This window comes from Ranitomeya variabilis, chromosome 2 (assembly GCF_051348905.1).
Source record: "Ranitomeya variabilis isolate aRanVar5 chromosome 2, aRanVar5.hap1, whole genome shotgun sequence".
In the NCBI taxonomy this organism is placed as follows: Eukaryota; Metazoa; Chordata; class Amphibia; order Anura; family Dendrobatidae; genus Ranitomeya; species Ranitomeya variabilis.
In genome coordinates this window covers 908,772,575-908,795,280 of record NC_135233.1, presented here as the reverse complement: position 1 = coordinate 908,795,280, position 22,706 = coordinate 908,772,575, and the positions used below count along the sequence as shown (strand labels likewise).

The 22,706-nt window shown below is 46.5% G+C and overlaps 1 protein-coding gene across 1 annotated transcript in view; it reads right to left on the bottom strand.

Moving 5' to 3' along the window:
* The window catches only part of SLC2A2 (solute carrier family 2 member 2), a 117,921-nt gene that overhangs the window by 75,222 nt on the left and 19,993 nt on the right, over nt 1-22,706 (bottom strand). The window contains exon 2 of the mRNA XM_077290543.1: nt 8,534-8,629. Within this exon, the coding sequence (XP_077146658.1) occupies nt 8,534-8,629 (96 nt within the window). The remainder of the gene's footprint in view (nt 1-8,533; nt 8,630-22,706) is intronic.

Genomic DNA, 22,706 nt, shown 5'->3' with positions numbered 1-22,706 from the left:
TTAAAGACTAAACTTCAGACAGAAAGGCCCACAAACAAACAGCAACTGAAAACCACCGCAGTGAAGGCCTGGCAGAGCATCAAAAAGGAGGAAACACAGCGCCTGGTGATGTTCATGAGTTCAAGACTTCAGGCAGTCATTGCCAACAAAGGGTTTTCAACCAAGTACTAGAAATGAACATTTTATTTAAAATTATTGAATCTGTCCAATTACTTTTGGTCCCTTTAAAAACAGGGTGGCACATGTTAAGGAGCTGAAACTCCTAAACCCTTCATCCAATTTTAATGTGGATACCCTCAAATGAAAGCTGAAAGTCTGAACTTCAACTGCATCTGAATTGTTTTGTTTAAAATTCATTGTGGTAATGTCTATAACCAAAATGAGAAAAATGTTGTCTCTGTCCAAATATATATGGACCTAACTGTAGTTACATTTAACTTTTACATTTCAACATTATCACTTTTTCTTTCTGAGACATTATTGCCATCTAACTGTCTCAAGGCAATACCACTCTTTAAGCGTAGCATGTGAACATCCCCTTTAAGAGGGGACCAAGTCTCTATGAGGTCGTGCAACTTCTCAAGCTGCAAGTCCGTATGCAGCAAGGACTCCGGTGCGGGTTCCAAGAACCGTATCTTCGCAAAGAGTCCTTCTTTTATGTAAAACCAGTAAAGAGCACCTTTAAGAAGGTGCAAACTATATACAAGGAGTTTGTATCATGCATTGTTCATGATTCAGCAGTTTTTGATAACTGGTGCAAAAAGTGAAAAACAAACAAAAAGCAATAGGGATCCCGGGTCAACAAAGGGATCCCTTTAAGAGTTAACCCTGAACGGGTTTTAGTAGCAAAATCAGGAAAACAAACAGTTAAATGAACTATTTACATGAATGAAGCAGTAGAATCTTACTCATTTTCTGGTAGCACAGGGGGCGGTCTCTGGTCCCCGGCTGAGGCAGCGGCAGTATCAGCGGTTGGTCTCTCAGGTACCGTCAGATCACCTGGGGTCTGGATTTGAAGGCTAATCCTGCTTGCCAGTTCAGTAGCCGCTACAAGGCGTACGGTGGTGATAGTAACAAGATCTGTCAAATCCGGGTCAGTCATGATCGGGGCAACAGGTGACGCTCCCTCAGGCTCACATCGTCGGACGTTCCGAGCGCACCATCCTTGTGCATTCCGGTGGCGGGTGTAGGTCACCTGATCCCCCCTTTGTAATGGGTCACCATCTCGGCTGCAGCAGGGAGTTTTCACGTTGTAACTAGTAACGAAGACGTCAGTTGGTAGTCCCGGTTCCTGTATGGAGCCCCAACCCCTCTTCGGATGGAAGGCCAGCACAGTTCCCCGCTTTACCACGTCTCTCTTGCCGTGCGCAGGCTTCCTGTGTTGCATTTTTGGCGTATCAGATTGTTCCGTCTCGTCTCGGTTTTTCCAATGTTGGATTAAACATTGTTTATACTGCTCCCAAGTGAGTACAGCTAGGGTGAGGCCTTCCCCCGGAGCCCCATCCGGCTCAATCCAGGGGGTGTCCCACCGGAGGATCACCCCGTCTAGGCCCACGTCTAAGGGTTCTCCCATCTTGGTCGGTAGTGGAGGCACCAGCTTCCCCATCATGTCGGGGGTGAGGACCAACCGCTCAACTGAGTAGAGGTGGTTATTGTTGGGATGCGGAGCGGTCGCGGGAGCGGGATCGGGCAGGGGAGCAGGGGTGTCTTCCATACCTGCGCCTGATGTAATTCCACCGATGTCGATCCGTTCCATTAACGAGGACGCTGGAATCGGCTGCAGCCCGGACCGCGGCTTCTCCTCGGCGGCCTCCGGATGCGGCTCCGCTCTCCATGACTCCTCCTCCGCTGGTTCCGAGGTCGGGATAGGTAGACTCAGCTCCTCTGTCGGCGGCTCCAAGGAGTTCAGATCCTTCCGCTGCGGTGACCGCGGGTCCGCCTCGGGTGGGTGAGGGCAAGCCGGGACCACTTCGCTGTCGCTCGGGCACTTGCTGATCATCATCGCTGTCCGACATTCGGTGGCAGTGCATGCACCTGGCTCCGCCATTTCTCCGGGGTCGAGCTCCCTCTTCACCTCGTTCCCGCCGTTGCAAATCAGGGGGCAGTTCTCCTCCACTGCTGGGCAGGTCGTCATCTCGCAGCAGGAGTCGGAGGGGGCGGTCGCTACTCTTGGCGCCGCTTTGGTAGTCTCCTCCCATGGCACGCCCTTCTTCTCCCTCTGCGCTTCCCTTGGCGCGGCAATGGCGGCGGTTTTGGCGGGAGTTTCTGGCGGCAAGTGTCAACACACAGTTCTTGCAATAAAGTACAGTCCAAGCACAGTAAATCACAGTTCCAAGGCACACATGACCTGATTCTTCAGGCTTAAGTAGATCCTGTTCGTGATGCCAAGTTTGTAGTGCCCCCACCACCGCAGGGCCGAGGGGTACCCGGTACCGGGCCTCTGAGTCTCTGCTCTGGGGTTGTCACGGTGGCTAGACCCGGTCCGTGACCCTGCTGAGGGGCGTCCAATGAAGAGTATAACCGGGTAGTGGTGCTGTGCTGCAGTGAAGTGCCGGTCGCAGTAAATAATGAGGACACAGGGGTGCAGTCTCTTTACCTCTTTACTGAAGGTCTCAAAGTCCTCAATCCGGAATACGGTTAACCAGGCTGCGCAAGTCCGGCCGGTCCGATGGCACCTCCAGAATTCCCTTTGCAGGTGGAAATCAGTGTGTACCTGCTAGTGCTTGTGTGTTGCGGTCCTCCCCTGCTGTGCTTACGGGATAGTCCCCACAACTGTTGTGTCTGTTTCTCGTGTTCCCTCACAACTCGATCGGATGATGTTCTTCTCCTCCGTCCCTTCCTGATGTTCTGGTTAGGACGCACCCGTATGACGGGTAGTGCTGTGAACTCTGTTTTCGGGCTCCCTCTTGTGGTCACAGGTAGTATTGTGTGAGTTTTATTTTTGGGCTCCCCCTGGTGGCTTTGTTTGTTATCTTGCGGGTCTGTGGCTGGATCAGCTGCCTCGTTATTCACTAGGGAGGTTCCTATTTAGCTCTGCTTCACCTCCACTTGTTGCCGGCTGTCAATGTATTCAGTGCTATTCTGATTACTTCGGACTATCTTCGTTTTCTGTCTCTTCTTGAGAAGCTAAGTTCTGTTTGATTATTTTTTGCTCATCTGTCTGCAATATGATTTCTGTTTATGATGAGTTTAGTCCAGCTTGCGAATATGTAATTTCTTGCTGCTGGTAAGCTCTGGGGTACGGAGTTGCTTCCCCCGCACCGTTAGTTGGTGCGGGGGCTCGAGCAATCTCTGCGTGGATATTTTGAATAGGGTTTTTTGTTGACCGCACAGTTCCCTTCCTATTTTCTGCTATCTAGTGTTAGTGGGCCTCATTTGCTAAATCTATTTCATCTCTGCGTATGTGCTTTCCCCTTAACTCACCGTTAATATTTGTGGGGGGCTTTTCTATATCTTTGGGGTCATTTCTCTGAGGCAAGTGAGGACTTACTTTCTCTCTAGGAATAGTCAGTTTCTCAGGCCGTGACGAGACGTCTAGGATTTCCAGGTAACGTTCCACGGCTACCTATAGTTGTGTGCGGATAGGGTCAGGTTGCGGTCAATCCAGTTACCACTTCCCCAGAGCTAGTCGTCGGTTCAGTTTCTTAGCTAGTCAGATTTGCGATCCTTGCCACTAGGATCATAACAGGGTAGGCTCGGAGCTCTTCCGGGACCCTAGAGTCGCCCCTCTCCTAGTGTGCCCCCTATGTCTGCTTAGGTGATGTAGGTGAGACAGCCCGCCTGTAACTGACTGTCCTGCCGTAGGTTTGAAGTATGGCCTGGAGTTCTATACTTCCTCGGCGTTCCGGCCACCGGTAAATTGCGCCTCAGTAGGATGTTGCCTCGGTCTAACAGCACGACTCCCACTGGTATTTCTCCTTCTTAGTTTGATCTCGTTTCTCACTCAGCACAATAAATCTCGCTTCTTGTCCTTTCTTGGGGCACCGCCGCAATGTCGTGCAGGCACGGTCCCGTAACGTTCTCTCTCGTTGCCAGGCCTCTGTCAGGATCCCACCCCTGACAGGGACCCTACCGAATCTTCCCCTGCAACACCCTCTGCCACAAGGTGTTGCCTGGTTCCAACCCAGTCAGCTTTCTCATCTAACTTCCTGCCTGACCCCCAGTTTTACCAAAGTGTGAGGAGTGGCCTAATGAATAGAACCCTTAGCTCCCCCTGGAGGCCCGACTGTGAAATGTATTGGTGTATGTGATACCTGGTCAGATGAATCCCTTCAGTGCCATCAGACGTACCATAGCCCCCCATAGTGGCGGAGCAACAGTACTGCAACGACCAGGACTCTGGGGCACTGCACGGTCAAAGGAGCTCTCCATGCAGGTGAAACAAGCCATCCTTAAGCTGCGAAAACAGAAAAAACCCATCCAAAAAATTGCTACAATACTAGGAGTGGCAAAATCTACAGTTTGGTAGATCCTGAGAAAGAAAGAGCACTGGTGAACTCATCAATGCAAAAAGACCTGGGCGTCCACGGAAGACAACAGTGGTGGATGATCGCAGAATCGTCTCCATGGTGAAGAGAAACCCCTTCACAACAGCCAACCAAGTGACCAACACTCTCCAGGAGGTCGGCGTATCAATATCCAAATCTACCATAAAGAGAAGACTGCATGAAAGTAAATACAGAGGGTTCACTGCACAGTGCAAGCCAATCATAAGCATCAAGAATAAAAAGGCTAGACTGGACTTTGCTAAAAAACATCTGAAAAAGCCAGCACAGTTCTGGAAGAACATTCTTTGGACAGATGAAACCAAGATCAACCTCTACCAGAATGATGGAAAGAGAAAAGTATGGCGAAGGCGTGGTCCAGCTCATGATCCAAAGCATACCACATCATCTGTAAAACACGGCGGAAGCAGTGTGATGGCTTGGGCATGCATGGCTGCCAGTGGCACTGGGTCACTAGTGTTTATTGATGATGTGACACAGGACAGAAGCAGCCGAATGAATTCTGAGGTATTCAGAGCCATACTGTGTGCTCAGATCCAGCCAAATGCAGCCAAACTGATTGGTCGTCGTTTCATACTACAGATGGACAATGACCCAAAACATAAAGCCAAAGCAACCCAGGAGTCTATTAAAGCAAAGAAGTGGAATATTCTTGAATGGCCAAGTCAGTCACCTGATCTCAACCCAATTGAGCCTGCATTTCACTTGTTAAAGACTAAACTTCAGACAGAAAGGCCTACAAACAAACAGCAATTGAAAACCACCGCAGTGAAGGCCTGGCAGAGCATCAAAAAGGAGGAAACACAGCGCCTGGTGATGTTCATGAGTTCAAGACTTCAGGCAGTCATTGCCAACAAAGGGTTTTCAACCAAGTACTAGAAATGAACATTTTATTTAAAATTATTTAATCTGTCCAATTACTTTTGGTCCCTTTAAAAACAGGGTGGCACATGTTAAGGAGCTGAAACTCCTAAACCCTTCATCCAATTTTAATGTGGATACCCTCAAATGAAAGCTGAAAGTCAGAACTTCAACTGCATCTGAATTGCTTTGTTTAAAATTCATTGTGGTAATGTCTATAACCAAAATTAGAAAAATGCTGTCTGTGTCCAAATATATATGGACCTAACTGTAAGACATATTTTCAGTTGTTTCACACTTTTTTGTTAAGTATATAATTCCACGTATGTTAATTCATAGTTTTGATGCCTTCAGTGTGAATGTACAATTTTCATAGTCCTGAAAATACAGAAAAATCTTTCAATGAGAAGGTGTGTCCAAACTTTTGGTCTGTACTGTAGATGAGAGAGCATCATCCTGTGGCAGAAAATACACACTTGCTGAAATTGCTATGGCGTTAAGTGACTGGGCTCCCATTCCCCATGGTTCAACCATCTTTAGTCTAATGTTTAAAAGGACTGTGGGTGCAACGGGCCCACCAGAGTTAATGTGCAAGACCAGATTAGAGGAGATGGGATGAACGAGCTTGGAGAATCAGTAGACAGCACACAGCGTCCAGCAAGAGATTCCGCTTTAATGAAATGCAGACAGGATTGGTATACACCCCCGACAGAAAGGGCTTTATGCCAAAAAGAAAGCAACTGTTTTTGTGGGATTTAGAGATTGATGTGTCTAGGTGTCTGGTTTTATTCACTTTCTCAGGTACTTGGCATGTGTAGGGGGTTCTGTGTAAAAGTGCTACATGATAGATTTATTGCATAAAATGGGAACTTAGAAGACAAAATGGATCCTGATTTCCCACATGACCTTTACGTAATTGCTCAGAGAAAACAATCCACACACTGTCTCCCGCTTTTCTTCAACATATACAATCCATCTTATATACCAATCCTCACTTCCATTGAGCTGATTAATAAAGTACTTATCAATAAGTCAAACAAAGTGACAATATATAAATGAATGCTTTCTTATTTAAGTGTGCAAGAAGATGCTAGGTGCTGTACAATAGAAAAAAATCCAACCTAACAGATCAACGTTTCAACCACCATTTTTTATTGATTAGCACCTGCCACACTCGAGTCATTTCTTTTGGGCGATCGATCATCCGGCCATCAGCTGTCTTACCATACTTCCCCACACACATTAATGCTCAGCTGAGTGTTCATATGTTCACTACGGGCAGAGAGGAGTAAGCTGCTACTAGTCTGCTTTGGTAGTAGCTTCTCTTTCTACAGAACAAAAAGATTGGGTGACTAGATTGAAATCACCCAATCTGTATTATCCCTGACAGATGATTTTGTGAAGAGTTTCCTTGTACATATTAGTAGGCCAACCAACACAGCTGAAATCAGTGGGTTTAGACAACAATTATCCATTATATACAAGGGCCCAAAGCTGCACTAAAGGACAGCCGATTTGCTTAAAGTACGGTAATTCTTACTCATGTACATGTACAATGTATGCTCCATTGAGGATTTTCGGGGCTTCACATCAATTATTGGGCATTGCACTCCTGAGTCTCTCTGGAAATAATCAGTATGTAGCTTCAGCCCTGGGAACTGGAAAGGTAAATAACCACTGGAACGCCAGGTATGCCAAAATAACCGTTCCACTGCACTCTACCAAAGATCCTAAAATTATCCATTTCACTGTCACCAGGCATCCTGACATTAATCCATTAAATGCCATAGACCAACAGGATTAATGGAATGAACCACTTAATTGCCATAGACCTCCGGAAGTAACAAAATAAATGTCTCCACTTCAGTAGACCACCATAAATAAGAAAAAAAAACTTAATTGCCAAAGGGGCTTACAATAATCCATCCTCTGCCCTATGGCAACAGAAATTTAGATATTAAAAGGGTTCTCCAAGAATGTGATAAACTGACCCCACCATGTAATTCAAACTGCTGTTCAAGTCACAATATCAGGGTGCACTGCAGTCTGGAGAAACACAACTCCCATCTCAACTGACAATTGAGCTATATATTGTACACTCATATCTCAGTGAGCTGAGGGGAAGGGCCGTGACATGAAAAAAAATAATCTACTCAGCTGACTGCGCATAAAAGACTGAGGCTGGAGAAATAAATCCTTTGTGTTCAGTCAGCGTTGTCCTAAAATGTTTATATGGTCTTGTCACTGTCTAGACACTTCATCACTTGTTTTTTACTGAAAAGGCGCATGCGTCGAACAACGCGGGTCGACGCAGACAATGCGTTTTCCATAGACACTAATGTGTTTTTTTGGCGCATATACGACGCAAGTGCGTCGCATGCGTTTTTCTAAAAAAATATAATGCTGGAAAAATGCAACATGTAGTGTCGGCTGCGCCCTTTCTGGTGCGCCCAAACGACGCATGCGTCGTACAACGCTTGAAAACGCATACCGGCGCATATCCATGCGCCCCCCATGTGAAAGATAGGGACGCATGAGTCGGCATGCGTCGACGACGCTGCGCCCAAAGACGCTAATGTGAACGTAGCCTTACAGGACTTTTCATGCAGCACATCGGTATGTGTGATTACAATACAGCTCCTCTGTCAGTTAAGACACAGATCTCGGGAACTGTGTTTCTTCAGACTAATGCAACAGTTCCTGACATGTGACTAGGTTTGGCTGGCTTTTGAACTATGTGATAGGGGCCATTTTATCACATTCTTGGAAAACCTCTTTAACCTCATCACTGGTCTATACCTTCAGTAATCCAACCGCAAACCTCTTGAGTACCTTCTCGCACCAGGGATTCAGTCAATAATCTTCACTGTCCTAGACATAGATGCTGTAAAAGTAATAATTATGCTATATATTAATATTAATTTGACACCATTCTGAATTGCCCAGCTTCAATAGAGCACTACTGCAGTCACTAACTGCCCTGCTCATTAGCTACAAGGGAATGGAGGGTAAATCTATTGACATCATTGTGGTCATATAAAATGTCACCCATTTTTCCAATTAGGGTGCTGTTAATTTTGGAAAGTCATTTAGAAATACTGCAAAGTCACAATGTATAACAGTTTTATGTAGTAATAATAATATAATAATAGACGTTAATGTTTTACCTTTTGTGGTGCATTAATAACTCCAATACCATATCCATATTGCAGAGATCCCAGCACAGACGTGAACACAGCAAAAATCAGGGTCCCCGTCAGGCTCTAAAGAGTAAAATATGACAGAATTAATAGGGCTGGCTATTTATTATTCAATAATTTGTTAACTTTCTGATCTCTGCCTGCATTTCTATTGTGCATACCTGTCTCTAGTTTGTTCTAATAGTTATTTTTATCTGAATACATTATTAGGCTGCTTTCAAAGTATTTGATGCTTTTTATTAAAACTGGGCATGTTAAAAGATAACGCAATAGAGTCTATTCCTTTCCAGTTATAACTTAATATAATGAAAAAAGTTTTCAGATGTTATTTTTGTTTAGACTAAGTCAGAAGTAGATCATACAGACAAGATAATATAAAGGAAATAATACCTGCAGCGACACAAAGAAGAATAACAACCATAGATCAAACCAATATTACGGTATATAGATATAAAAACGCTATATATACAATAGCTATACAAAACAAGAAGAGACAGACCTATTAGCAAGCATCATGAACATAGACCAGGTGTGCAATAGTGTATTGGAACATACAAGTACACAAGTTGAAATATCACAGTTAATAGATATAAGCAATTATAATGATGGTGTCATATAAAGACATGTTAGGCTGTATATATTCTCATAGATATCCACTAACAGCACAAGTTCAGTAATATGTGCTACAGTAAGTAAATATAGCAGTAGCTCTACAATGATATAAAATACACGGAGTATCACTCTGCATAGCATGATGGTATAACATAGGATCGAATAGAAATAAAGCTATTCCATTGAATTGTAGCTAAAACTAGTCACATTCAGTGCCCATTACTGTGTCATATTTAACAGTAGTGTAGCTACCGGGGTGGGCAGAGAGGGCCCAGCCGGAGCTAGGCTATTTTAACTATATCGCCATGCTGCACACGCCGACACAGTTAGATTCTGCATCAGAGCATGGGGAATCAATCTCCCTGCTCTGCCACCTGGCCGCTATGGGGCCTATCAGTAGGTGGGGGGGTCCAGTGCCCGCAGTGGGCCCCCCGCCCGTCATCACAGGGCTGGATGCCGATACAGTTGACCGCATTGATAAGAGAAGGAGCGTTTCGCTCCCTTTCCCATCACCCCCCTCTCAGCGTCTGACGCAGACACTGACAGCGGGCGCAATGATGTCACTACCCGGCGCCCACTGTCAGGAGATGAGCAGGAGCTCAGAACAGCAGAGGAAGCAGGAGGAAGAGAGGTGAGTATTGGATTTATTTTTTTTTATGGAGGTGCATTATAGTAAGGTCTGCCTATGGGGGGCTGGATTATATTACAGTCTACCCATGGGGAGTGCATTATACTATAATGAGTACTATCAGGTGCATTATACTATAGGAAGGCCTATGGCGAGTGCATTATACCATATTGAGGACTATCTGGTGCATTATACTATATGCAGTGGCGTATCTGAGGGGCAGCCGGGACATGTGCCCCGGGCGCAGCCGGCAGGGGGGCGCAGTCGGGCTGCCTAATTCGATGGTCCGCAATGTCTCCCCTGGCGGCTGCATTCTGCTGTCCCCCGGATTGAGAGTCGGCTGTTCTCTGTGCCGACTGTCAAGCTGACAGCCGGCACAGAGAAGTTGCAGCGTGCCGGCTCCCAAGATGTGCGGACATACCGCATGTGCAGCCTGTGTGGCTGCAACGGGGTCCGGCGGAGATGGAGGGGGGCCACTGCAGGGTGACTGCGGCGGGCAGGGAGAAATCCCTGCAGCTCCGCTGCCTACAAGAGAAAATAGCAGTGGAGCTGCAGCGATCTGTCTTCCTGCCCGTGCTTCCTCTTACACAGGCAGCGCCACTGGATGATGTCATCCAGCAGCCGGCTGTGTCAGAGAAAGGCGATGAGATGCTGTGGCAGAGCGTGTGGAGAGGTGAGAGGTTGTGTGTGCATATATATATATATATATATAGAGGTGCTGTGTGCGTCTGTATAGAGAGGTGAGAGGTGCTGTGTGTTTATATATAGAGGTGAGAGGTGCTGTGTGTGTGTGTGTGTAGAAATGCTGTGTGTGTGTGTGCATGCGTGTCGCTGCAGGAGAATGTGCAGAGAGGTAAATGGTTTTGTGTGTGTGTACGGGGAGATGAGGGCAATGATGGGGCTGACGGGGAGAGGGCAATAATTGGGATGGAGGAAATGATGGATGTGATGGAATGAGCAATGATGGAGGTGGCAATGATGGATGTGGAATGGGCAATTATGGGGGTGGGGGAGGCAATGATGGAGGTGGAAATTGGAATGGGCAAAGATGGTGGTGGGAGAATGCAATGATGGTGGGGGAGAAGGAAATCTTGGAGGTGGTGGAAAGGGCAATAATGAGGGGGGAAGAAATGATGGAGGTGGTAGAATGGACAAGGATGGTGGTGGTGGAAAGCACACTGATGATATGTTATGATCTGGTGGCCTAGGAGCAGCATGGACGAGCTCTGGAGTAGGTGGCCTCTATACTGACCGCAGACCCTGAACTTAACACCGCAACTAGATGTAGCCGTGGGATGTTCCTGTCACTCCCTAGACACCTCGTCACAGCCGGAGGACTAATTACCCCTAAAGAAAGAAACAGGAAAACTATCTTGCCTCAGAGAAAATTCCCAAAGAAAACACAGCCCCCCACAAATATTGACTGTGAGAGGAGAGGGAAATTACAAAAGCAGACTGAAAACAGAATTTAGCAAAGGAGGCCACGCTACCTAGAAAGAAAAGATAGGGCAGAGTACTGTGCGGTCAGTATTTGAATACTACAAAAATCCACCACAGAGAATACAAAAATCTCTACACCTAACTAAAGGCATGGAGGGTAACTCTGCAACTCCAGAGCTTCCAGCTAGGCTGAATAAATCCTTACACAGACAAAGCTGGACAAGAAAAAACATAGCAATTCACTGAACTATAAAGTCCACCGCATGTGGACTCCAAAAACAAAGCCAGGACTTATCTTTGATGATATGGACAATCCAGCAGGAGAAACCAAGCAGAGATGTGAATTCTCCAGAAGACAATGGACAACTGGCACTCACCAAAGGGTGAGGCCAGACTAAATAGCCCCGTCCAAAGTGGTCGCACCTGATAACTGCTGTGAAGGACAAACAGCAGCACTACCACTTATAACCACAGGAGGGAGCCCAAGAGCAGAACCCACAACAGAATTCACAACATGATATTGGAGGGGGAGAAAATGATGGAGGTGGTGGAATGGGCAAGTATGGTGATGGCGGCGGAAAGGACAATGATGATGCTGGTGGAAAGGGCAATGATGGGGATGGTGGGGGAAGAGAAAATGATGGATGTGGTGGAAAAGGCAAAGGAGGAAATTATGGAGGTGGTGTAATGGGCAATGATGGGAGTGCTGGGGAAGGAGGAAATGATGGAGGTTGTGGAATGGGAAATTATGGGGTGGTGGGGAGAAAGCAATGATAGTGGTCGTGGAGAAGGCAAAGATGGAGGTGATGAAGAGAGCAATGATGGGGTTGGGTAGAGGAAAATAATGGGCATATATGAGGAAACAGTACAGGAGAATGGGGGGCATGTATGAGGAAACAGTACGGGGGAATTGGGGGCATGTAGGAGGAAACAGTACTGGGGAATAGGGGGCATGTATGAGGAAACAGTACTGGGGAATGGTGGGCATATCTGAGGAAACAGTATGGGGGAATGGGGGGCACATCTGAGGAAACAGTATGAGGGATGGGTGCAGACAGTATGAGGAGCGAACGGGGGAATGTATGTGGACACAGTATGAGTAGCGATGTGAAAAATGTATGTGGACAGAGTACGGGGAGTGAGGGTGATGGGATGTGTACAGACACAGTATGGGGAGTCAGGTGAGCAGGCCGTGTAGAAAGTGAGGGGGTAAATATATGAGTAGACAGTATGGTGAACAGGTGGATGTGAGAGGAAACAGTATGAGGAGGGAGGGGAATAGTGTGAGGAGACAGTATGGGGGGAGAAAAGTGATTGGGCACAGAATAGAAACTGAGTAATGGGGGCGTAGCATGGAGGGACAGTGTAAGGGCACAGCCAGGAGGGGACAGTATACCAAGGAGGGGGAGTGTGATGAGAGTACAGTATAAATACTGGGCCCTATAGGGGGACACAGTATGAGAGGACAGTGTGAAGAGGGGGCCGGTATGGATAGGAGAGGTCAGTGTGAAGAGCATGTACCATAAGGCTGGTTTCACACTTGCGTTTTGATCTGCAGCGTTTTTTTAAAAAACGCATGTGGTGAAAAAACGCATGAAAACGCATGTAAACGGTGCGTTTTTTAGACGCATGCGTTTTTGCGGCAAAAAAAACGCGGCAAAACGCGGCATTTTCCCGCGTTTACATGCGTTTTTTCCCACGTTTGTCTTTTTGAAACGCATGCTGAGAAGTGTGTGACAGCTGCCAAACATCAAAATCAACTAGAAAACACACTATTAATAGAATTAGCTAGGGTTAGGGTTAGGATCCCTAGGGTTAGGGTTAGGGGTAGCTTTTTATTAGAATGTCCTGGTCACCAGGTCACTGATAAGCCACCCCCCACCATCAAGGTGATAAAGGGATCCAAACCCTAACAATAACCACAACCCTTGGGATCCTAACCCTAACCCTACCCCTAACCCTAACCATAACCCTTGGGATCCTAACCCTACCCCTAACCCTAACCATAACCCTTGGGATCCTAACCCTACCCCTAACCCTAACCCTTGGGATCCTAACCCTACCCCTAACCCTAACCATAGGGATCCAAACCCTAACCCTAAGGGTTAGGATCCTAACCCTAAGGGTTAGGGTTAGGATCCCTAGGGTTAGGGTTAGGATCCCTAGGGTTACTAGGGATCCTAACCTTAGGGTTAGGGTTAGGGTTAGGGTTTGGATCCCTATGGTTAGGGTTAGGGTTTTCTTGTTTTTTTTTGTGTTTTCTTGTGTTTTTCTATAAAAACGCATGCGTTTTTAACGCAAACAAACGCATGTGCTTAAAAACGCATGCGTTTACATAGACAGCAATGCATTTTTTTGCGGCAAAAAAACGCCGCTAGAAATTACTACAGGTTGCATTTCTGCAAATGAACGCATGCGTCCAAAAAACGCATGCGTTGCCGAAAACGCGTCAAAACGCATGCGAAAAAACGCATGCGTTTTTAATGTTAAGTATATTGCTTTTTTTAGCGCTAAAACGCAGCTTACAAAAACGCAAGTGTGAAACCAGCCTAAGAGGGACAGTGTGGGGTCATATTTTGTGCAGACAATATAGTGGAGAGCAATTTTTTATTCAGGAGCATTATAATGACACTTCTATCTTTAAGGGCATCATGTGGAGATTTTCTGCAAAAGAACCGAGAAGATGGAAGTTTGCAGAGACTGCTGTGGATGAGAAAACTCATCATGGGGTCTGGACAAGACGAAGAAAAGGAGATCGGCTTCAGAGACGACATCATCTATAAGGTACCTTGACGTAAATGTTATTTTTGATAATAACTAACTCATGTTTTTATTTATGTTAGGAAGGGGATGTCCAGGTTTGTAATGAGTCTGCAGTCATTCTTTGTGACTGCAGACTTCTGACTTCTCACAGTGCGCACTGCACGCTGTCAGGAATCCGTCGTGCTGGCGATTTACATACATGCGGTCACGTGCCGACTAGACATGTGTGGCCTCACTCAATGAAAATGAACTGAGCGAGGCCGGGCACGTCTGGTCGGAGTGTAGTAAAGTATACAAATCACATGCTTGTGCTGACATGACTGTCCACCGGCCAGGGAGAATCCTAAAAGTGTGCAGTGCATTAGTTGTGAGAATTCAGAAGCCTGCGATGCCAGGATTCAGCTCTGCAGGTTCCAGTAGTCGTCACATGGACACTTCACTCATATGACTTTCATACTTATGGTCCTGTGACAACGAGCTTCACTTCTGCTTCTCTCAGTTTTTCACTGAATATTGAGAGCATTAGGGAGAGCGGCTCGTCAGTACATGACTAAGTGTGCAAATCGCATATGTCCTTGGGAAGGGGGGGTGCCAAAATGAATTCTTGCCCCGGGTGCCAGAAACCCTAGATACGCCTCTGACTATATGGACACAGTGTCCAGATGTTACAGCTTAGTTGGTGGGATTTCAAGAAATCTCATGAACACTATTCATCCAGAGACGCCGCGGCTCACCTGCGGAGAAGGACATGCGGTGCATCTCTCTAGACTGCAGCATGTTAATTTATCTTGTGTTGACGCGAGTCTCTAAAAGATAAATCTCACCCGTACAATGTATTGACGTGGTGATTCCCCACGGTTCAATGAACACATGCGGATTCACCTGCATTAAAAAGCCAGCATCAATTTGGATGCAGCGGACATGTGCTGCGCGTCCATCGCGCTGCCAATTACTGACCGTGGTAACATAGCCTATGTGGGGGATGGTCACATCTATCAGATATGGTGTTCCTCCTCCAAAGGCCACCCCTGACTGTTCCAGGCAGAGGAAGGAATGTAGGAAAAAAACACGCTCTAGAGAGCTACCCGATGTAGAGTGAGTATGGGGGAAAGTTTAGTCGTGTCTCAGTGAAACTTTATAATATGATCATGTTCATACACACCATCCACTTAAAACTCCAACACATTTTGAACTGTGAATTAGACCTATTTGTTCGAAACACAATGGTATTTTAAGTATACAGTGGGGAAAAAAGTATTTAGTCAGCCACCAATTGTGCAACTTCTCCCACTTAAAAAGATGAGAGAGGCCTGTAATTGACATCATAGGTAGACCACAACTATGAGAATCAAAATGAGAAAACAAATCCAGAATATCACCTTGTCTGATATGGCAAGATAATAATTACCACTGATAATCTCCCTCGATCTGGGGCTCCACGCAAGATCTCACCCCGTGGGGTCAAAATGATCGCAAGAACCGTCAGCAAAAATCCCAGAACCACACGGGAGGACCTAGTGAATGATCTGCATAGAGCTGGGACCACCGTAACAAAGGCTACCATCAGTAACACACTACGCCTCCAGGGACTCAGATCCTGCAGTGCCAGACGTGTTCCCCTGCTTAAGCCAGTACATGTCCGGGCCCGTCTGAAGTTTGCTAGAGAGGATTTGGATTATCCAGAAGAGTATTGGGAGACTGTCATATGGTCTGATGAAACCAAAGTAGAACTGTTTGGTCGAAATAAAACTTGTCATGGTTGGAGGAGACAGAATGATAAGTTGCATCCAAAGAACACCATACCTACTGTGAAGCATGGGGGTTGCAACACCATGCTTTGGGGCTGTTTCTCTGTAAAGGGACCAGGACAACTGATTCGTCTACATGAAAGAATGAATTTTGAGTGCAAACCTCCTTCTATCAGCAAGGGCATTAAAGATGAATTGTGAATGGGTTTTTCAGTATGGTAATGATCCCAAGCAGGGCCTCCATCAGGGCATTACTGCCCTGACTGGCGTATGGGGCCCGATCAGCAGAGAGGGTCTGCATCGGGCCCCGCATGTCTTCTCCTGATCGGGCCCCAGCAGCAGGATTCTGCTGGTGCAGTAACTGACGTCATTGACGTCATTGTCATTCGCCAGTGAGTGAGTGCTTGAAATGCCTGGAGGGATCATTATTGCTGCAGGAGCGCAGCCAGGTAAGGAGAAATGATTTCTTTTTTTTTTAAAATTTAAATCAGCAAGCTGCAATATGTTTCACCGGCAGGATGGAGACACATGGACCATGTGTCTCCATTCTGCCTGGGGAAGAGTGGAGACACAGGGGCAGGATGGGAGACACGGGGGCAGGATGGGAGACACAAGGGCAGAATGGAGACATGGGGGCAGGATGGGAGACACGGGGACAGGAAGGGAGACACGAGGACAGGATGGGAGACATGGGGCAGAATGGAGAAAGGGGCAGAATGGACACACGGGGCAGAATGGAGACAAGGGGACGGGATGGGAGACACGGGTAGAATGGAGACAAGAGGCAGAATGGAAACAAGGGGCAGAATTGAGACAAGGGGCAGAATGGAGACACGGGCAGGATTTGAGATACGGGGCAGGATTTGAGACATGGGGCAGAATAGAGACACGGGGCAAGATGGAGACACAGAGGTGGGATGGAGACACAGGGCAGAATATAAACAAGGGGCAGTATGGAGACATGGGGCAGAATGGAGACACGGCAGAATGGAGACAAGAGGCAGAATGGAGACACAGGGAAGAATGGAGACAAGGGGCAGAATGGAGACAAAGGGCAGAATGGAGAGAAGGGGCAGAATGGAGGCATGTGGCAGAATTGGAGACACAAGGGCAGAATGGAGAAAAGGGGCAGAATGGAGACACAGGGCAGTATGGAGACACGGGCAGTATGGAGACACGGGCAGGATTGGAGAAAAGGGGCAGAATGGAGACAAGGGGCAGAATGGAGACACGGGGATGGGATGGGAAACACGGGGGCAGAATGGGGACAAGGGGCACAATGGAGACGGGGCAGAATGGAAACAAAGGGCAGAATGGTGACATGGGGGCAGGATTTGAGACATGGGGCAGAATGGATACAAAAAAAGAGCGTGTGCACTACTGTTGGAGGTGCAAAGGTAGGTTCCCACACCATATAAACCAAAAGAAAGAACCTTGCACTCAACTTAATGCTTGTGTTATTTTAATGTAGTACCCAAAACGTTTCGGTCCGTAATCTGGACCTTCATCAGTTACGTACTTTTAATGAAAATTGGGTAAAGGAGACAGGAATGTCTCAAGGCACACTTATGGTCAGCGTCTGGTTAATGCGCTGGACAAAGGGAATATTAACTGTATCATAAGGACGTGGAGACATGTGCCGACATCAGACGCGGTATCCCCCGCTGGTCTCTGGCCCTGCTGGGGCAGAATGGAGACATGGGGGCGGAATGGAGACAAGGGGGCAGAATGGAGACACTGGGCAGGATGGGAGACACGGGCAGGATGAGAGACATGGGGGCAGAATGGAGAAGGGGCAGGATTGGAGACACGGTCAGAATGTAGACAAGGGGCAGTATGGAGACACAGGGCAGAATGGAGACAAGGGGGCAGAATGGAGACATGGGGCAGGATGGAGACACAGAAGCAGGATTAGGAGACATGGGGGCAGAATGGAGACAGGGCAGGATTGGAGACACAGGGGGCAGGATGGAGACAGGTGGGGCAGGAATATGACGCAGGATGGAGACAGGTGGTGCAGGATCATGGAGCAGGATGGAGACAGATGGGCAGGATCATGGAGCAGGATGGAGACACATGGTGCAGGAACACGGGGCAGGATGGAGACAAATGGTGCAGGATCATGGGGCAGGTTGGAGGCAGATGGGGCAGGATCATGGGGCATGAACGAGACACATGGTGCAGGAATATGGGGCAGGATGGATGGAGACAGGTGATGCAGGATCATGGGGCAGTATGGAGGCAAATGGGGCAGGATGGAGGACAGATGGGGCAGAATGGAGACACATGGTGTAGGATCATGAGAGAAGATGGAGACAGATGGTGCAGAATCATGGGGCAGGATGATACGATGGAGAAAGATGGGGCAGGATCATGGGGCAGATGGGGAAGGATGATGGGGCAGAATCATGGGTATGATGGGGCAGGATCATGGGACAGATGGGGCAGGATGGGGCGGGATGGAGACAGATGGTGCAGAATCATGGGGCAGGATGGATACGATGGAGAAAGATGGGGCAGGATCATGGGTATGATGGGGCAGGATCATGGGGCAGGATAGGGATATCATATGGAGCAGGATGGGACACCACATGGAGGCAGGATGGGAGAACATATAGCTGGAGCCAGGAATGAGACACACGAGGGCCAGGATGAGGGATATTACTGCAGTGAGGTATTTAATTTTTTGAGGTAAGTGTTTTAAATGGGGGAGGTGGTCCTCTTACTGTGCAGAACAACACTGTCACCTTGTTTTCTTCATCTGATGTAGCTTATAATTTGGGAAAAAAATAAGTAATGTGTTCTGCAAGCTGTGCTCTAGATAACTGTGTTATTTCCTGCAGAGACAAGCCCTGGCTGGAAGAAGTGACGGCGGTCTGTGCTGGATAAAGATGAAAAGCAAAGATGAAGGACTTCACCTAGAGACGTCACTGGTGAGCCAGTGTGTTACCTGTACACTGACAATATACACTGTATACTATATGCAGCGGTCCTGTGTACAATGTCACCAGTGATCACTGTATTACCTTTACACTATACACAGAGCTCCTGTGTATAATGTCACCGGTGATCACTGTATTACCTGTACACAGACACTACATACTAAGTACAGATCTCCTGTGCATAATGGCACTTATCCTATAGATAGTAAGCTTGCGAGCAGTGCCCTCACTCCTATTGGTACCTATTGTGAACTGTGATTTTCATTATGCTGTAATGTCTATTGTCTGTACAAATCCCCTCTATAATTTGTAAAGTGCTGTGGAATATGTTGGCGCTATATAAATAAAATTATTATTATGGTGATAATAGTATTGTGTTTCTTATTACTCATCAGCATTTTAGTATTCAATCACTATGTGGTGGTAATATGTTGTCCGGCCATGGTGTGGCGGTATATGTTCCTTGTATGTGGTATTATTGGTCATCATGTGGTGTTAATATGTGGTCTGGACATGGTGTGGCAGTATTTGTTCCTTGTATGTGGTATTATAGGTCACTATGTGGTGGTAATATGGTGTCTGTTAATGGTGCGGTTGTATTTGTCCCCTGTATGTGATATTATTGGTCATTTTAAAAATTGAAAAATAAATACAAATATGCCTAAATTGTATTGGATATTTTAACACATTATTAATAGGATAGAGTAGAGTAGGGCCTGGCCAAAACAGTCTACCTTGTCGTGGTGGCGGCTTAAATAATCTTTTGACTGTGGACAGTTCGAGGGGTGGAGGCCGGGCTGGGGAGGAGCCTGGGTGGAGTCTCAAGGGGGCCAGTATTGGGCCCCGAAATTCCTAGTGGCAGCCCTGATCCCAAGCACACCGCCAGGGCAAAGAAGGAGTGGCTTTGTAAGAAGCATATGAAGGTCCTGCAGTGGCCTAGCCAGTCTCCAGATCTCAACCCCATAGAAAACCTTGGGAGGGAGTTGAAAGTCCCTGGAAAAGTTCCCACGCTTGAGTTCATATGAGGACATCCAGCAGAGGGCGCCTCACTGCAACTCAAGGTAACTACAGGTCATCCAGCTTTCCTTTCAGTACCCGGGGGTTTACAGGCACAAGCGAGTGCATTAGCACAGCTCCTGGCTGTAAAATGATTTAACCCCTTCAGATGGATTTACTTCGTGGGACATAACGACGGAAGGTATGGAATATTGTTGTTTGTTTTTTTAACTTTGTTTCAGGACGATGGTCTTCAGGTGGATTAAGAGTCTAATAAAATATTACAACAACATGTGTCTTTATTTCATGAAAATACTTTGTAATCATGTGTGTGTGTTTTATTAACCATTTAGTACTATTGGATTAATAATGGATAGGTGTCATAATTGACGCCTCTCCATTATTAATCTGGCTTAATGTCACCTTACAATAGCAAGGTGACATTAACCCTTCATTACCCCATATCCCACCGCTACACGGGAGTGGGAAGAGAGTGGCCAAGTGCCAGAATAGGCGCATCTTCCAGATGTGCTTTTTCTGGGGTGGCTGGGGCAGATGTTTGTAGCCAGGGGGGGCCAATAACCATGGACTCTCTCTAGGCTATTAATATCTGCCCTCAGTCACTGGCTTTACCACTCTGGCAGAGAAAATTGCGCGGGAGCCCACGCCAATTTTTTCCGCGATTTAACCCTTTATTTTACAAGCTACAGCGCCCAAATTTTGCACATACACACTACTAACATTAGTAGTGTGGAATATGCAAAAAAAAAGGGGATATGAGATGGTTTACTGTATGTAAACCATGTCTCATATCATCTCGGGTTTGGGAAGGAGAAATGAAAAGCCGGCAATTGAATTACCGGCTTTTCAAATATCTCGCGCTGAATTAAATATAAATACAGAATATATATATATATATATATATGTGTGTCTCAATGACATATATATATATATATATATATATATATATATACACTGTATATATGTTTTAACGAACATTTGAGCACATAAATCCATTAGATGTCGGCTTTGCAAGTCTGTGAGAAAATCTCGCAGTACGGATGCCATACGGATTACATACGGAGGATGCCATGCGCAAAATACACTGACACACCCTGCCTACGGATGACATACGGATCACTATTTTGGGAACATTTCTGCGTATTACGGCCGTAATAAACGGACCGTATTTACATACGCTGAGTGTGACGCCGGCCTTCGACTGTATTGTTGCGTGCTCCTGCTCCGCCAGCAGGTATTCCACAGCCAGGGCAATCCTGCATTACTTTTAAAGGAGCAGCCCATCTACAACCACCCCTTTACAGCCTTGCTCTTGTCATATCTGTAACTAAAGTTACTCAATCAAAGCATCAATTAATGGATACCCAAAAATTACCAACATGCCAGTGTCGGACCATGTTATTCTACTTCTCTGAAAACAGAGAACATAATAGTGAATGACTCAACTTGGGATCTGTTGGGGTTACCATTGGAATCCTGTTTTTCGGGGATTACTATGGGTACATTGGAAGAATAATTTTCTCATCATTGTGCAGAAAAGTATTCACAGGAATTACTACAGAAAGCCAGAGCAGTGCTCATGGAGCATACTGTATGTGTGAGCCTAGCCTAAGTGCTCATCCCCCTACTCTCTGATGTCACCAACAAAATTGCACTTTATGGCTCTTGCTGTTGACTTTGTCCTCCCCCTCTGTGTTGTGATGGGTATTTTGAAAGGAATGCATTCCCAAGACTAATGTGAAGAAACACAAGGTCCAAACAGGAATCTTTGCAAAGGAACAATATTCCTTACATTTAGAGGAGCTAGACCCAACTTAGCATAAATATTTTTCCAAAATCACAATGTAATGTAGAAAGGAAGAAAAGTGTCTACATGACGTCTGCAGTGACTCACAGGACTCAGCATTGTACAGAGGTGGATAGTACAAAACCATTGAGCTGCAGGCAATGTTAGCAAAGACCCCATAGGGGTAGCAGTGGAAAGGCATTGTTATTCCCGCAGGGGGGAAGTAACACTGTTCTTTTTTTTTTGTTTTTACACAAAGCAGATGCAATTTGTTTTCATAAATCCCAAATGTAACCTTGTACATACCATATGTATACATAGGCTCACAGTGCAATGTGCACATATCTATTTAGTTTACACTGTACATCAACAATCAGATCCCATCGGCATAAAAAGGTTTTGCATACATTGCTTCCCCTATGTTGTTCTAATCCTGAGTTTCAACTTGTTTTGTAATCCAGATCTGCATTCACAATTCTGCCATCCTGAAATCTCTCTGCACTCTTTGCTGATATCAAATCTGCACAATGCTCATCCTTCTGATTCTGGAAAGGGTAAGGGTACTGTCACACTCTGCAACTTTCCAACGATCACGACCAGCGATACGACCTGGCCGTGATCGTTGGAAAGTCGTTGTGTGGTCGCTGGGGAGCTGTCACACAGACAGCTCTCCAGCGACCAATGATGCTGAGGTCCTGGGTAACCAGGGTAAACATCGGGTTACTAAGCGCAGGGCCGCGCTTAGTAACCCGATGTTTACCGTGGTTACCAGCGTAAAAGTAAAAAAAAACAAAAACGTACATACTCACATGCCGGTGTCCGCCAGGTCCCTCGCAGTCTGCTTCCCGCTCTGACTGAGTGCCGCCGTAAAGTGAAAGCAGATCACAGCGGCGACGTCACCGCTGTGCTCTGCTCTCACTTTCCGGCCGGCAGTCAGTCAGAGCGGGAAGCAGACGGCAAGGGACCTGAAGGACACCGGAATGTGAGTATGTACGTTTTGTTTTTTTTTACTTTTACGCTGGTAACCACGGTAAACATCGGGTTACTAAGCGCGGCCCTGCGCTTAGTAACCCGATGTTTACCCTGGTTACAAGCGAACGCATCGCTACGACGTACGATTCTCAGCAGGGTCCCTGATCGCTGCTGCGTGTCAGACACAGCGATATCGTATGGATATCGCTGGAACGTCACGAATCGTGCCGTC